Raw genomic sequence first — 16173 nt, 5'->3', positions numbered from 1 at the left:
TCCTTAGTCAGAGTTATTCTTGCTCTTTCCTCTGCACTCATAGAATTATGTGTTTATGTGCTGTTTTCCACACTAGACTATGGGAGAGCCCTTGGATCTTCTGGATCCATGCATTCTTAGCACTGGTGAGTCTGGCAATCAGTAGGTTCTTGGTTTTAAGAATCAGGTAGATGGGTGGACAGGTGGACAGGTAATCCTGGAATGAATTTTTCTCACAGCAGTTTCTCTGAAACTTCTCTCACCACCAGATCATTCTCCCTTAAGGCACCTTCCTTTCTTCTGGGTGTCTGACAGTTCATTTCTGTCAAATGCCTCCAGATAACTCTTCATGACAAACATAGTAGACAACCTCGTGATTGCACCTACTTTGAAAAATGCTCCGAGTTGCAGAGTGACATTTATAGTTAGTGTTTTTATTTTTGTACGTATCAATTTATAATGTTCTATCTGCACAGGCCCAAGAGAAATGCTAAGGGCTGGCAGTACTGAAGGAGTTGAATTTCTTTTCAGAGAGATATTAATGCTTCTTTCTAACATACCTAAATTTATTAATCTCAGTTCTTTGGCATTATTAGTTAATAGAAGCTAATTCTAGAACTCTTGAACTGAAAGGAAAAACTTAAGGAGTAGTAACAGAATGGGTGATAGGTGGAAACAGCTGTTTCTGTGTTGACTGAATAGGGCCCAATTTTTAAAGTCTCCATGAACGCTTCCACAGTGACTGATTATCTTTCCCAAACCCTTCATTTGAGATTGTAAATCTATTCACTTTGTTATAAAGTGGAAGTTAACACACCATTGTAAAGCAATTATACACCAATAAAGATGTTAACATAAAAATAGAGATTATTTTCCACTGCCAGGAGACCAGCAGAAGAATTTCAATGGCTTTTAAAAATGTCTTGTGGCCTTGGGACCATTTCTTTAAGCAAAATACAAATAGAACAGATAAAAGCAGAATCTGACAGAATCAAACCTGTGGGTACCCTCTGAGTGGCCTTGAAGGAACATGGTTTGAAAACCATTGCATTAGATATTGACAGTTATAATCAGCAGAAATTTTTGCTTTATAACAATTATTTATAACATATTAGATCCTCCCCAACTCCCGTGTCTTCTCCATATTATACCCTTTAATACAGGTAATGAAACTGAGGCCTTGACATATGAAAAATGGGAGGTAGTATGATAGAGCAGTTAAAACACTCAGTGTGTGAGACAGACTGGGTTTTAAATCCCAGCTCTGCTGTCTGACTAGCTGTGTTATCCTGAGCAAGTCAAAGAACATTTTGTTCTCTCAAAGTCCTTATAACTCTAATTGGCCAAACAACAGTGCCTACCTGATAACACAATTAATGCTGGACCTGGGCAAACCAGGTGAGATAATCCATGCAGAGAGGCGTAGTAAATGCCCAGTGAAGGTTAGGGCACTGCCATCATTGTCAGATTCTGTGGTTGTCATATATCATTGTTCTTATTAGGAGGGGCAGAGCTGTAATGTAAACCTTTGACTCTTTCCACTGTATTTGATTTGCTCTCTGGATTTTCGGCTAAAATCCAGTAAGCTATTTCTAACTACTGTATTTACTGCATGCTAGAAAATGACGTTTATGTTATACCTTTTGCTTCAGTGAAACCCGTGTGGAAGATGAAGAGGGTCTGTACGACTGCGTTTATGGGGAAGACGAAGGTGGCGAAGTGTACGAGGACTTGATGAAGGCAGAGGAGGCGCATCAGCCTGTAAGACTTTGACTTGCCTGTTTTTTAAGTTACTCTGAGTATCTTATTAGGAAAGTGATTATTGGAATGACTAATTAATATAATAATTAATAAAATAAAATTTGTTTTAATTATACTAATTATAATTATAAAATAATAGCATAATTATAATTAATACAATAGTTATAATTATTTATGTAACTTCTGCTGGGATCATTGTTTGTTTTTCTTTTTTATCTTGCTTATAACTCTATAACCATGACTTGTTATTCTGAGTATTTTATTAGGAAAGTGATTATTTGAAAGACTAATTAATACAATAATTATAATTAATAAAATGAAACAATATTTATGTTATAAGTATATTAATTATAATGATAAAATAATAGCATAATTATAATTAATACAATAATTATTTATGTAACTTCTGGGATCTTTTTGTTGTTTGTTTTCTTTTTTATGTTTACTTGCTTGTAACTGTATAACCATGATGTGTTGCTGCATTTGGAAACATGACGTTTTACAGTTCAGAACAACCATAGGGAATCTCTGGTCTAATTCTCTCAGTTTACTAGTAAGAAAATCAAGTCCAGCAAGTAAACGGCATGCCACACAGCTAAATAATTGCAGAGTGGCAGTAGAACATAATTTCAGGGGATCATGAAATTATATTGTTATGAAAGGAAATCTCTTACAAAGCAGGTAAATCTACTTTAAGTTTGATGTGGCATAAAGTCTAGGTTAAAGAATATTTCTTCCTATTTGTTAGGGGTTGATATGAGGTATTTTTGTTGTTGTTGTTTGTTTCATTATAGGTCTCCTAGCATTTTTTACTATTTTATAAACTTAGTTTCAGATATTGCCATAGTCAACAGGAGCCCACAAAGCTTTATCTGCATTAAAATATCTAAAACATTCAGAATTACTTTGAATGATTTTCTCATATATAATCTGAAATGAAAAATAAGGTCAGGGGCTTCCCTGGTGGCGCAGTGCTTGAGAGTCCGCCTGCCGATGCAGGGGACACGGGTTCATGCCCCAGTCCGGGAAGATCCCACATGCCGTGGAGTGGCTGGACCCGTGAGCCATGGTCGCAGAGCCTGCGGGTCCGGAGCCTGTGCTCCGCAACGGGAGAGACCACAACATTGAGAGGCCCGCGTACCGCCAAAAAAAAAATAAATAAAAAAAAAAATAAGGTCAGTTGCTTAAGCTTTTATTAACATATTCTTTCTTTACACAAAAGACTTTCTTCATCAGCTGGGTGGTACTTTAGGTTTCTTCGGTGCTTTGATGAATTCGCTCAACTCTCTTGGACCTCTTGCATTTAATAAAGGGCCGGCGGGTTGTCCGGTGCCCACACAGGGGACAGTAGCTTCTGTGGGATGGAAACAAGTTGGCTGGCCTGTGTTCAGTAAACGTCATGAGTATGTGCTTTAACCCACTGCACGAGCTGACAGGACACCTGTGGCAGCAGTTTAAGAGTGTTTTAGGTGATGGAGTATCGTCCATACCCCTTTAATTATCAACTGCTTTGGGCACCAGCAAATTTTTCATTGTCTTTCCCAAGGACCGTCTTCACTGAGCTGACGGTGCTGGGCTGTTCATGTGGCCCAGGGTGAGCAGTGATGATGGTTGAATGCACAGAGCCCTTCTTGTGCATTCCTCAGGGTGTTAAGCACGCTTCACAGGTTATCTCATTTACAGCTCCTTGGGCTAGATACTGTAATTCTGTTTTATAGATGAGAAAACCGAGACACAGAGATATTAGATAACTTCTTCACGATAACAAACTAATAACAGCAAAACTGGTTCTTGAACCAAATTCTATCTGATCCCCAAAACTTTGATCTTCCTACTATGTTCTACTGCCTCGAGTCTTAAACAGTAAGAGAGTCAAACACCAAGATGTTAACTCTTGAAAAAATATTTTAAGATTTTTTACTTACCAAATATCCTTTTATGATTTTTGCAGTTATTTCTACAGCACTTGTAAAGTATGCTGTACATTAAGAAAACTGTATAAGACCGTTCATGATGTTTCCAGATTCAGTAACATTTATAATAATATAGATATTTCAGTTTAAAGAGAGTATACTCAAAAGTATATTTTTAATTATCTAAGACTTTTTCATTTACATTGTTCAAATTCTTTTAAAAAGCAAAGATCCTTCACAAATGCAGTTAAATATATCTTTCAGTTATGTGTTTTATTAGAATGGAACACTTAAAAAATCAATAATTTTTATTTCTTTCTACTACTGGAAAGATTAATACATGAATTTGATTAAATAATGTTAATTTGAAAATTCTAATTGTAGAAATGTCCAGAAAATGACATACGAAGTTGCTGCCTAGCAGAAATCAAGCAGACAGAAGAAAAATATACAGAAACATTGGAGTCAATAGAAAAAGTAAGTCATCAGGTATCATTCTTGATGCTCCAATACTGCCTTGCTAATACATTAGGCTCAGTGTTTCTACAGTGTCTGCATATTCTGATTTTCAGCAGAACTTTGGGTTTAAAGATCTCAAAGCAGATTTACTCATCCCACAATGATTTATTGATTTCTTAGTGTGTGAATGGCACTATTCTAGGGACTGGGGGCACAGCAGTCAACACAACAAAGCTCTAGTTCTCATGACACTCTCATGGGAGGGTTTATAATTTAAGCAAATGAGTATGCCAGGTGGTGATAAATTCTCTGAAGAAAAATAAGGCAGAGGAAGGGGGTAGTGAGTGATGGGGGAGGCTGGTGTTACCTTATATAGAGTGGTAATGGAAGGCCTCTGTGGTCAGATCGTATTTAAGCAGACAGCTTTGTGAATGGAGGGAGTAAGCCATGCGAATATCCCAGAGTGGACAATCCCTGGGAGAAAGGCCCTCACGTGGGACAGTGTTCAGTGTGCTTCAGGGAACAGCAACAGCCCAGGAGGCTGAAGCAGAATGAGTGCAGGGGAGCAGTGAGATCAGAGACTTGGTGAGCCCCCAGGTCACAGGGGGCATATAGGAGCACCTGGCTAAAAGCTAGAGCGTTTTGAGTAGAGGAAGTGATGGGATCTAATGTAAGTTTTTAACAGATCATTCTGACTCTTGTCAGGCAAGGGTGGAAATTGAGAAAAATGTTAGAAGGATATCGCAGTAATTAAATTGATGGAAAATGGTGGTATTGGTAGAGGTGGTAAGGAGTGGTCAGATTCTGAATAAATTTTGAAAATAGAGCCAAGTGGATTTGATGATGGATTAGGTAAAGGATGTGTGGAAAAGAGCAATCAAGAATGCTAGGTTTTCTGTTCTTGTTTTTTTTTTTTTTTTTTTTTTGGCCACGCCACAGGCTCGGTTTGTGGGATCTTAGTTCCCTGACCAGGGATTGAACACTGAGCCCACAGCAGTGGAAGTGCAAGAGTCCTAACCACTGGACTGCCCAGTGGAAATTCCTAACAATGCTAGGTTTTTAGCATGAGTAACTGTGTAAATGGTGAAGATGATGACTGAGATGGAGAAGGACAGGTGTAGGAATCACGAGTCTGTTGGGACTTACTAAATTTGCAATACCTATTAGCTTCCAAGGGGATGTACTGAGGAGGAAGTTAGATGTATGAGTCTGACATTCAGGGGAAAGGTTGAATGGATGTATAGATTGGGCCATTATCATTATGCAATAGTGTTTAAAGCCATGGCACTAGATGAATCACCAAGGGATTGGATGTTGATAGAGAAGAGGTTTGAGGTCACCTCTGGTGACTTCCACATTTGGAGGCTAGGAGAATGAGAACCAGGAGAAAGTTTTGGAAGTTTAAAAAGAGAGATGAAGGCATGGAAGAGTTGTTTAGGAGAACGAGAGGGTAAATGTTCTAGGATTATGTAGCATTACAGGCTCATTTGGGTTTTGTGATTATATTTTTAATTAGCTATCAATGTAGCTTCTGTTTAACTTCTTAGGTATAGGCACAATATATGGCAAGCTAGATTTAACCAGGGTTTTCATTTTTCCAGAATGAAAGAAGAGAGGGTAAGGGTACTTGTAGGGCAGTGATTCTGATGATGCCTCGTGGAATGTAAACTGGGTAAGAAGGGAAGTGAGGACATGAGGGATGTGAGATGGTCGGGGGATTGGCAGACCCAGTGGGTTGGAGAAGTCCTTGGAGAAATGAGCTGTAAAGGTAGGAGGGTGGAGGTCAGAGACTTGCTTGCTTCAACTTAATTCTATGGAGCATATGCAGTTGTTGGTAATGACAGGGTCTTGGACTATGACCACAACAGGACCTGAGCTAGGATGGGCCACAGATTATTGGAGTTCAAGGAACCAAGAGGCCAAGCTATTGGAAGGACCATCTGCACAGATACTGATATGACCAAAAATGAAGATGGGAGTAGTAATGGACAGAGATACGGTAGGCCAGGAATTAAAATTCTCAAAGAATGAAGGGGAATGATCCATATGCAAATTATTGATCTTAGGGATCTAGAATCTTCACAGAGCATTTGATGGATGTTTTGAGTTAGTCCTCAAACATATCTCCAGAAGGTTGCCATTTTTTGCCAGTTCGGCCAGTGGTGTTCTCTCTTCTTTTTTTTCTTACTTTCAGAAGGATTTATAGCCCGAATCTTTTACTTTATATTTTAACTTGTATTTATGTCTTTATATCTCTGTTCAAATATAGAATCTTTACAGTAGAGAAAATAGTTTCTGCTTTTTTCTTGGTATTCATAATACTGATTAACTTTCAGTAATATTTATTGCTCATTGATGGAAAACTATTACACAGATTAGGATAAGTTGTGTTTAATTATTACCCCTCTCTTCTCTCCTGGTAGTATTTCATGGCACCATTAAAAAGATTTCTGACAGCAGCTGAATTTGATTCAGTATTCATCAACATTCCTGTAAGTAAAAATATGCTAGCTAAAATTGTGGTACACTTCTATAAAATCCTCATTTTCTTATTGGGTCCCTATTTGAACATTCTATTGTATTTGTAAAGAATTTTAACCCAATTTTCTGCCTCCTGAGTTCTTATAGTCTTATTTTCTGGAAATAACTAGTAAGTCATATTGTCAATCAAAAGTCAGAATGTACGCTGAATGCAAAATGATAAGGTTGATGTATTATACTTAACTGCTTGTCACAACAAGGTAGTCTCAGTTAATCCCTGGTGTTACGGTCTCTTTCTCTTGGGGGAATCCCCTTCTGCCCCACTCCCTGCTCTATTGTTCTTCCAGCCCCCCAACCCCATCTTACAGACACTGTCCTGGTTCCATCTGTCTCCTTTACTTCCCTCCATTCCTACACTTCTTTGTCCTCTGCTTTTTGGTGTTTTCTTCTTCTGGTTGCATCAGCCTAAACTCCCATTTCTGAAATACACTGCTTCTTTATGATATAACAGTCTTTTATTTTTTTAATAAATAAATTTATTTATTTGTTTTTGGCTGTGTTGGGTTTTTGTTGCTGCGTGGGCCTTCTCTAGTTGCGTCGAGTAGGGGCTACTCTTCGTTGCGGTGTCTAGGCTTCTCACTGTGGTGGCTTCTCTTGTTGCGGAGCATGGGCTCTAGGTGCATGGGCTTCAGTACTTGTGGCACATGGGCTCAGTAGTTGTGGCTTGCAGGCTCTAGAGCGCAGGCTCAGTAGTTGTGGCGCATGGGCTTAGTTGTTCCGCAGCATGTGGGATCTTCCTGAACCGGGGCTCGAACCTGTGTCCCCTGCATTGACAGACGGATTCTTAACCACTGCGCCACCAGGGAAGCCCAATATAACTGTCTATTTTAATGGTAAGATGTGAGGAGCTTTTCTTCACATTTATATAGCATTTCAGATTTCAGGGTACCTTATTATCTGACAGTCCTAAAAGGATATTTACCCAAAAGCATAGAGGCAAGCCAAATGCAATACCATGTAAGGTCTTGCTAGGCAAGATTCAAGTTCTTAGACCTCTAGAACTGACCTCAGTTTTTTTTTTTCCTTTAATATTTATTTAATTTATTTATTTTGGCTGTGCTGGGTCTTCGTTGCAGCACACAGGACCTTCGTTGCGGCACGCGGACTTCTAGTTGCGGCATGCATATGGGCTCTAGTTCCCCGACCAGGGGTCAGACCCGGGCCCCCTGCATTTGGAGTGCAGAGTCTTACCCACTAGACCACCAGGGTAGTCCCTCGGTTTTAATATGTAGCTCTTATATACAGTATATAAGTATATAAGCTTATACAGTATATAAGCTTTTATGTACCGGCTTGCTTGTATCACCTGTAAAGTCTCTAATATTTTGATTCCTTTATGTTTAGTGTTGCTTTGCACCAGTTTAGCTATGGCATGTTGTCCTTGTTCCTGATTTTGGCCAAATGAAGACATTTATTGATTTGTAATGTAGAAGGAATAAAAAGATCCCAATATCAAATGAATATTTAACATAAAACAAACCACACATTTTAGGAAGATGAGGATCTTGAACTACCTAAATACGCTCACTGTAACTTAGGACCCATTTGACAGTCCTTATTCTAATAGCTTTTCCATGCTCCTCAAAAAAGTGACAGGGCCAACATATTCATGTTTCACTTAACACCTCCTAAGGAAGGGCATGCCCTGCATCAGTGTGTGCTCCAAGGTACACGGGAAGAGATCCTGGGAGAATTGGCACCTTGATTTGGATCTCCTCATTTCCTGGCTGTGACATGTATTTTACTGTCTGACTGAAAATTACTTGCTTATCAGGAAAAATGTGAAATTCTGACTTTTGAGTTGCCCTAGTAAACTGCCTACTACAATTTATTTGCTGCTTATTTATGACATTAGTTGGCTGGTTTCAAGTAATCTAGTCTGATTATTGTTAGCTTAGCTCCAGGACACCACTAATTGACCAAAGTACAAATCTACATTTTTATGTCTCGAGGACATGAATCATTACTTTATCCTGTCAGTAAAACATTAAGCACTTGGATAGTTTTATTTAAAAATTTAAAGTGATTATAAGATGAAACTGAACTGTACATATTTTTATACAAGGAATAAATTACCCTTTAATAACTAGAGAGAGAATTTATTTTTCCACCGGACACTGACATTTCAAGTCAGATCTGAAATTGCTATTTTCCATGAACATGGCCTGTCTTTCTCCCCCCTCTCTCCCTCCCCTCCCCTTCCCCTTCTCTCTTTTCTCTTCTTTCCCTTCCTTTTTTTCCTCTTTACTGATGGTAGCAGGTTTATATATTGAGGGCATTCAGCATATCCTTGAATGGCAGGTCTGGCAGCAAGAGGGATGCTGGGCTCTGGGTGATTTTTTTGGTTCTGATTCCTAATTTGCTTTGCCACTGTTTTCTTTTCTAAGGAACTTGTAAAAGTTCATCGGAACCTAATGCAAGAGATTCATGATTCCATTGTAAATAAAAACGACCAGAACTTGTATCAAGTTTTCATTAACTACAAGGAAAGGTAACTTTTGGATTTTAAATTTTGTGACTATTAGTTTGTAATTATAGTGAGGGTTAGTATTAAAATTGCTCATACGTAGCTATTACTATGATTCATTAAGATACTGTCTGGGCAGTAATTAGAACATGTGACAGTTCATTTCTGGGTGGTGGTTGACCTCTATATGTGTATCAGAGGAAAAAAAAAAGAAAAAAAGAAGGGTTCAGACTTTTGCATTGAAAACCAGAAGGTGCAGGTTCTGTCACTCTTGAGTCCTGTAGACTTTAGGAAGTCATTTTAACTCTCTGAGCCTCCTTTTTTCCATCTGTAAATGTTAGGGGTAGATTAGCTGGTACGTAGTGCTTTTTCCAACTCTAATACCTTATAATTCTGTATTTTGGAGTATTACATTCACAGCCAAAGTCAGTTTCCCTTTCTGAATTTGAAAAAAATCTTCTGAACAATTCACATGAATTAGAAGTACCAAGGAATTTTGCTTAAAGTATAGCGCTCTCTTTTAAAATCAAGCACTATAGTTCCTAGTACTGACTAAGAAGTGGCTAATTAATTGCTTACACCAACATTAGACAAATATTAATGTAGTAGTTTTTTTTTCCAGTAGAGGGCTAAAAGAAACAATAAATTAACCGGGCTCTTTGCAAAAATCGGTATTACCCCAGAGATACCCTTCCTGAAGCAGGCTCAGACCCCATGCAATATGAGTTACCTCCCAGCCAGCACAGCTCAGCTGTCTCATTCCCACTTTTCAGATAATGTATTTTTCTTAATTAAAAAGGGGGAAGGAGTAGGAGGTTTATTAATGAGTAGAGTTGTAAGTAGTGATTACAGTGAAACAGTAGTAGAAAATAAAACTGTTCCTGAGTGAGCGTGAACAGTGTAAAAGTTGATCTCTAGGGCTTCCCTGGTGGCGCAGTGGTTGAGAGTCCGCCTGCCGATGCAGGGGACACGGGTTCGTGCCCCGGTCCGGGAAAATCCCACATGCCGCGGAGAGGCTAGGCCCGTGAGCCATGGCCACTGAGCCTGCGCGTCTGGAGCCTGTGCTCTGCAACGGGAGAGGCCACAACAGTGAGAGGCCCGCATACCGCAAAAAAAAAAAAAAAAAAAAAAAAAAAAAAAAAAAAATTGATCTCTAACAGAAACTTGAACAGAAGTTTTTAATTTTGTTTTTGATTATTATATGCACTCAAACAATATTAACAGTCATTAAGCCAGTTTGTAAAATCTACCTGCTATAAAAACATGCATGGAAACATTCCCATTCAAATTTGGAAATTACAAATAGTCATTTTTAATACCGTAAATATGAGTGACTTTCATTCTATAACTGTATGTGTGGTGTGTCTTAAAAAGAAACGAGAAAGCTGAGGTTCAGAGAAATTATGAGTAATCTGCCCAGGGTTACCTGGAAAGTAAGAGGTTCAGGACAAGTGAGATTTGCTTTGGTTATGCCTAACTGTGGTTTTAAATAGGTGAATTTCCTCTTCCACTTTATTCTTGCCTTTTTGTCCTCAGATTTTTTCCTCTCTCTCTTTTCCTTTCAGGTTGGTTATTTATGGGCAGTACTGCAGTGGAGTGGAGTCAGCCATCTCTAGTTTAGACTACATTTCTAAGACAAAAGAAGATGTCAAGCTGAAATTAGAGGTGCCTGTTTATTTTTTGTGTGTATATGACAGAGTAAAATAAACTAAAAACAACACATTCTTTTCATGATCTATGCAACAGCAAATTTCCATGAATTCTGTGTAATTTCATAAAACATTTTAATATATAGCTCTATAAAATAATAATGTGGCAGTAATAATAACAGTAGTAAGATAGAAGATTTATGCCGTTTTTTCCTTGCATTATCTCATTAGAGCCTCATGACTTTGTGAGATACATACAATTAATTTTTTTATCTTATGGATAAGAAAGCCAATGTTCAGAGAGATCATGAGTAATTTGCCCAGGGTAGTAAAAGGTACAGGATGAGTAAGATGTATGTGAGATAATATGTATGTAGATGTAAACTGTTTACTAAAAATATAAGATATTGGGACTTCCCTGGAGGTCCAGTGGTAAGACTCTGCGCTTCCCGTGTAGGGGGCGTAGGTTTGATCCCTGGTCAGGGAAATAAGATCCCACATGCTGCATAGCATGGCCAAAAGATATTTAGGGGAAAACGTATAAAAAGGGCATGGATATTGCCCATAAGAAGGCAAGACAGGCACACATATGATGAGATTAAGTAGTATGTGATAAGCACTCATAGACAGGGCTCCATGAGTAAGACTGAGTGATCACTTCAGTATAGTTAGACTGTGGAAGATTTATCTGAAGAGGGAGCATTTGAGTTAGGTCACTGAAGAATGAGGTGAGTCTTGATAGATGAGAGTCCATGTAGGGCATTCTGGAAGAATTGGTATGTCTTGACCAGAAGGATCAGGAAAGTTTGAGAAATGGCAAGGAGGTTAGTATGAATAGAGCACATGGTAACAATGGAAAATAAGTCTGGAAACTGTGTTAGGTCATTTTTTTTTTTTGGTACATCTTTTTTTTCCCCCCCCACAAGAAGAGTTTGCACTTTCAAAAAAACTTTTGATAAATGATTATTTATATGTTATATGAATTGTCATCTCAAATATATTATCCGTATGTATGGATCTTCTTAAATTTCAGGTAGAGATGTATAGTCAACTCTTCTGTGTGTGGCTTGGTTGGCTCTCTCATATCCTCCTTGCTGCTCTTTGCTGGGTTTAGCAGTGAGGTCGGGTGATGAACAGAGAAGAAGAGGTAGATGATTTGCAAATCAGAGCCCCTTCACTGTTTGGCATATCTGGTCTGATTTAATAAAATAATTCCCACAAAGGGGAGCTATTGCTGAGAAAATTTGCACATCAACAGACTACCAAGTAACTGTACTAATTCTATATCATGGATCCTTCTTTCTTACCTCTCACAATCCCTTGATGATGTGGATCTTATGGCTGGAGATGGTTTGAGTCACCACTAAGTGACATCCTTACAGCCTTGTTAGCCTAAAGGGCCTCTGCTCCTCTTTGGAGAGCAGAGCCTCATGAGTCTAGAACTATAAGCCACCTTGACTCAAAACACGATGGTAGGAGGCTCGGGCTTCGGTCAGAGTGCAGGGAAAGGACTGGGGCTGGCGGCGAGAACTCAGCCTGAAGGGGGCTAATGTGCCACAGCTAGCCGGGAGGGAGTCCGGGAAAACTCTGGAGCTGCCGAAGAGGCAAGAGCCTTTTTCTTCCCTCTTGGTTTCCTGGTGCGCGAAGAGAGGGGATTAAGAGCACTGCTTAAAGGGGCTCCACAGACGGGCGCGAGTCGCGGCTGAAAGCGCGGAGCCCAGTGACGGGCGTGGGACGCTGGGGATGCTGCTGCCGCCGCCAAGAAGCCTGTGTGAGAGCGCAGGTCACTGTCCACACCGCCCTTCGGGGAGCCTGTGCAGCCCGCCACTGCCGGGGTCCCGGGATCCAGGGATGGCTTCCCTGGGAGAACACACGGCGCGCCTCGGGCTGGTGCAACGTCACGCCGACCTCCGCCGCTGCAGGCTCGCCCCGCACTCCATGCCCCGCACTCCGTGCCCCTCCCTCCCGCCCGGCCTGAGTGAGCCAGAGTCCCCGAAGAAGCTGCTCCTTTAACCCTGTCCTGTCTGAGCGAAGAACAGACGCCCTCCGGCGACCTACACGCAGAGGCGGGGCCAAATCCAAAGCTGAGACCCGGGAGCTGTGAGAACAAAGAAGAGAAAGGGAAACCTCTCCCAGCAGCCTCAGAAGCAGTGGATTAAAGCTCCACAATCAACTTGATGTACCCTGCATCTGTGGAATACATGAATAGACAACAAATCATCCCAAATTGAGGAGCCAGGAGTCAGTGCTGTGCCTCTGAGGTGGGAGAGCCAACTTCAGGACACTGGTCCACAAGAGACCTCCCAGCTCCACATAATATCAAACGGCGAAAATCTTCCAGAGATCTCCATCTCAACACCAGAACCCAGCTTCACTCAACGACCAGCAAGCTACAGTGCTGGACACCCTATGCCAAACAACTAGCAAGACAGGAACACAACACCACCCATTAGCAGAGAGGCTGCCTAAAATCATAAAAAGTCTGCAGACACCCCAAAACACACCACCAGACGTGGACCTGCCCACCAGAAAGACAAGATCCAGCCTCATCCACCAGAACACAGGCACTAGTCCCCTCCACCAGGAAGCCTACACAACCCACTAAACCAGCCTTAGCCACTGGGGACAGACACCAAAAACAACGGGAACTACGAACCTGCAGCCTGCAAAAAGGAGACCCCAAACACAGTAACATAAGCAAAATGAGAAGACAGAAAAACACACAGCAGGAGAAGGAGCAAGATAAAAACCCACCAGACCTAACAAATGAAGAGGTAATAGGCAGTCTACCTGAAAAAGAATTCAGAATAATGATGGTAAAGATGATCCAAGATTCTATTTCCCAGATCCAAAATCTTGGAAATAGAATAGACAAAATGCAAGAAACAGTTAACAAGGACCTAGAAGAACTAAAGATGAATCAAGCATCGATTACAAACACAATAAATGAAATGAAAAATACTCTAGATGGGATCCATAGCAGAATAACTGAGGCAGAAGAACGGATAAGTGAGGTGGAAGATAAAATAGTGGAAATAACTGATGCAGAGCAAAATAAAGAAAAAAGAATGAAAAGAACACAGGACAGTCTCAGAGACCTCTGGGACAACATTAAACGCACCAACATTCGAATTATAGGGGTTCCAGAAGAAGAACAGAAAAAGAAAGGGACGGAGAAAATATTTGAAGAGATTATAGTTGAAAACTTCCCTAATATGGGAAAGGAAATAGTTAATCAAGTCCAGGAGGCACAGAGAGTCCCATACAGAATAAATCCAAGGAGAAATACGCCAAGACACATATTAATCAAACTGTCAAAAATTAAACACAAAGAAATCATATTAAAAGCAGCAAGGGAAAAACAACAAATAACACACAAGGGAATCCCCATCAGGATAACAGCTGATCTCTCAGCAGAAACTCTACAAGCCAGAAGGGAGTGGCAGGACATAATTAAAGTGATGAAGGAGAAAAACCTGCAACCAAGATTACTCTACCCAGCAAGGATCTCATTCAGATTTGATGGAGAAATTAAAACGTTTACAGACAAGCAAAAGCTGAGAGAGTTCAGCACCACCAAACCAGCTTTACAACAAATGCTAAAGGAACTTCTCTAGGCAAGAAACACAACAGAAGGAAAAGACCTACAATAACAAACCCAAAACAATTAAGAAAATGGGAATAGGAACATACATATCGATAATTACCTTAAATGTAAATGGACTAAATGCTCCCACCAAAAGACACAGATTGGCTGAATGGATACAAAAACAAGACCCATATATATGCTGTCTACAAGATACCCACTTCAGACCTAGAGACACATACAGACTGAAAGTAAGGGGATGGAAAAAGATATTCCATGCAAATGGAAACCAAAAGAAAGCTGGAGTAGCAATTCTCATATCAGACAAAATAGACTTTAAAATAAAGACTACTAGAAGAGACAAAGAAGGACACTACATAATGATCAAGGGATCGATCCAAGAAGAAGATATAACAATTGTAAATATTTATGCACCCAACATAGGAGGACCTCAATACATAAGGCAAATACTAACAGCCATAAAAGGGGAAATCGACAGGAACACAATCATAGTAGGGGACTTTAACACCCCACTTTCACCAATGGACAGATATCCAAAATGAAAATAAATAAGGAAACACAAGCTTTAAATGATACATTAAACAAGATGGACTTAATTGATATTTATAGGACATTCCATCCAAAAACAGCAGAATACACATTTTTCTCAAGTGCTCATGGAACATTCTCCAGGATAGATCATATCTTGGGTCACAAATCAAGCCTTGGTAAATTTAAGAAAATTGAAATTGTATCAAGTATCTTTTCCGACCACAATGCTATGAGACTAGATATCAATTACAGGAAAAGAGCTGTAAAAAATACAAACACATGGAGGCTAAACAATACACTACTTAATAACGAAGTGATCACTGAAGAAATCAAAGAGGAAATTAAAAAATACCTAGAAACAAATGACAATGGAGACACGACGACCCAAAACCTATGGGATGCAGCAAAAGCAGTTCTAAGAGGGAAGTTTATAGCAATACAATCCCACCTTAAGAAACAGGAAACATCTCGAATAAACAACCTAACCTTGCACCTAAAGCAATTAGAGAAAGAAGAACAAAAACATCCCAAAGTTAGCAGAAGGAAAGAAATCATAAAAATCAGATCAGAAATAAATGAAAAAGAAATGAAGGAAATGATAGCAAAGATCAATAAAATTAAAAGCTGGTTCTTTGAGAAGATAAACAAAATTGATAAACCATTAGCCAGACTCATCAAGAAAAAAAGGGAGAAGACTCAAATCAATAGAATTAGAAATGAAAAAGGAGAAGTAACAACTGACACTGCAGAAACACAAAAGATCATGAGAGATTACTATAAGCAACTCTATGCCAATAAAATGGACAACGTGGAAGAAATGGACAAATTCTTAGAAATGCACAACCTGCCAAGACTGAATCAGGAAGAAATAGAAAATATGAACAGACCATTCAGAAGCACTGAAATTGAAACTGTGATAAAAAATCTTCCAACAAACAAAAGCCCAGGACCAGATGGCTTCACAGGCGAATTCTATCAAGCATTTAGAGAAGAGCTAACACCTATCCTTCTCAAACTCTTCCAAAATATAGCAGAGGGAGGAACACTCCCAAACTCATTCTACGAGGCCACCATCACCTTGATACCAAAACCAGACAAGGATGTCACAAAGAAAGAAAACTACAGGCCAATATCACTGATGAACATAGATGCAAAAATCCTCAACAAAATACGAGCAAACAGAATCCAACAGCACATTAAAAGGATCATACACCATGATCAAGTGGGGTTTATTCCAGGAATGCAAGGATTCTTCAATATACGCAA

At 39.6% G+C, this 16173-nt stretch overlaps 1 protein-coding gene across 2 annotated transcripts in view; it reads left to right on the top strand.

The window, feature by feature from the left end:
- VAV3 (vav guanine nucleotide exchange factor 3) overlaps positions 1-16173 on the top strand; it is a gene marked incomplete at its 5' end in the record, with an annotated part of 403292 nt that overhangs the window by 189607 nt on the left and 197512 nt on the right. For both annotated transcript variants that reach the window (XM_079697986.1, XM_079697985.1), the window contains 5 exons: positions 1632-1740; positions 4038-4130; positions 6536-6604; positions 9041-9144; positions 10686-10785. In XM_079697986.1, coding sequence (XP_079554112.1) covers positions 1632-1740; positions 4038-4130; positions 6536-6604; positions 9041-9144; positions 10686-10785 — 475 coding nt within the window. The remainder of the gene's footprint in view (positions 1-1631; positions 1741-4037; positions 4131-6535; positions 6605-9040; positions 9145-10685; positions 10786-16173) is intronic.

Source organism: Hyperoodon ampullatus (assembly GCF_949752795.1).
Source record: "Hyperoodon ampullatus genome assembly, chromosome: 2".
Lineage (NCBI taxonomy): Eukaryota > Metazoa > Chordata > Mammalia > Artiodactyla > Ziphiidae > Hyperoodon > Hyperoodon ampullatus.
The sequence above is the reverse complement of the archived record's forward strand: the minus strand, read 5'-3'. Positions and strand labels throughout refer to the sequence as shown.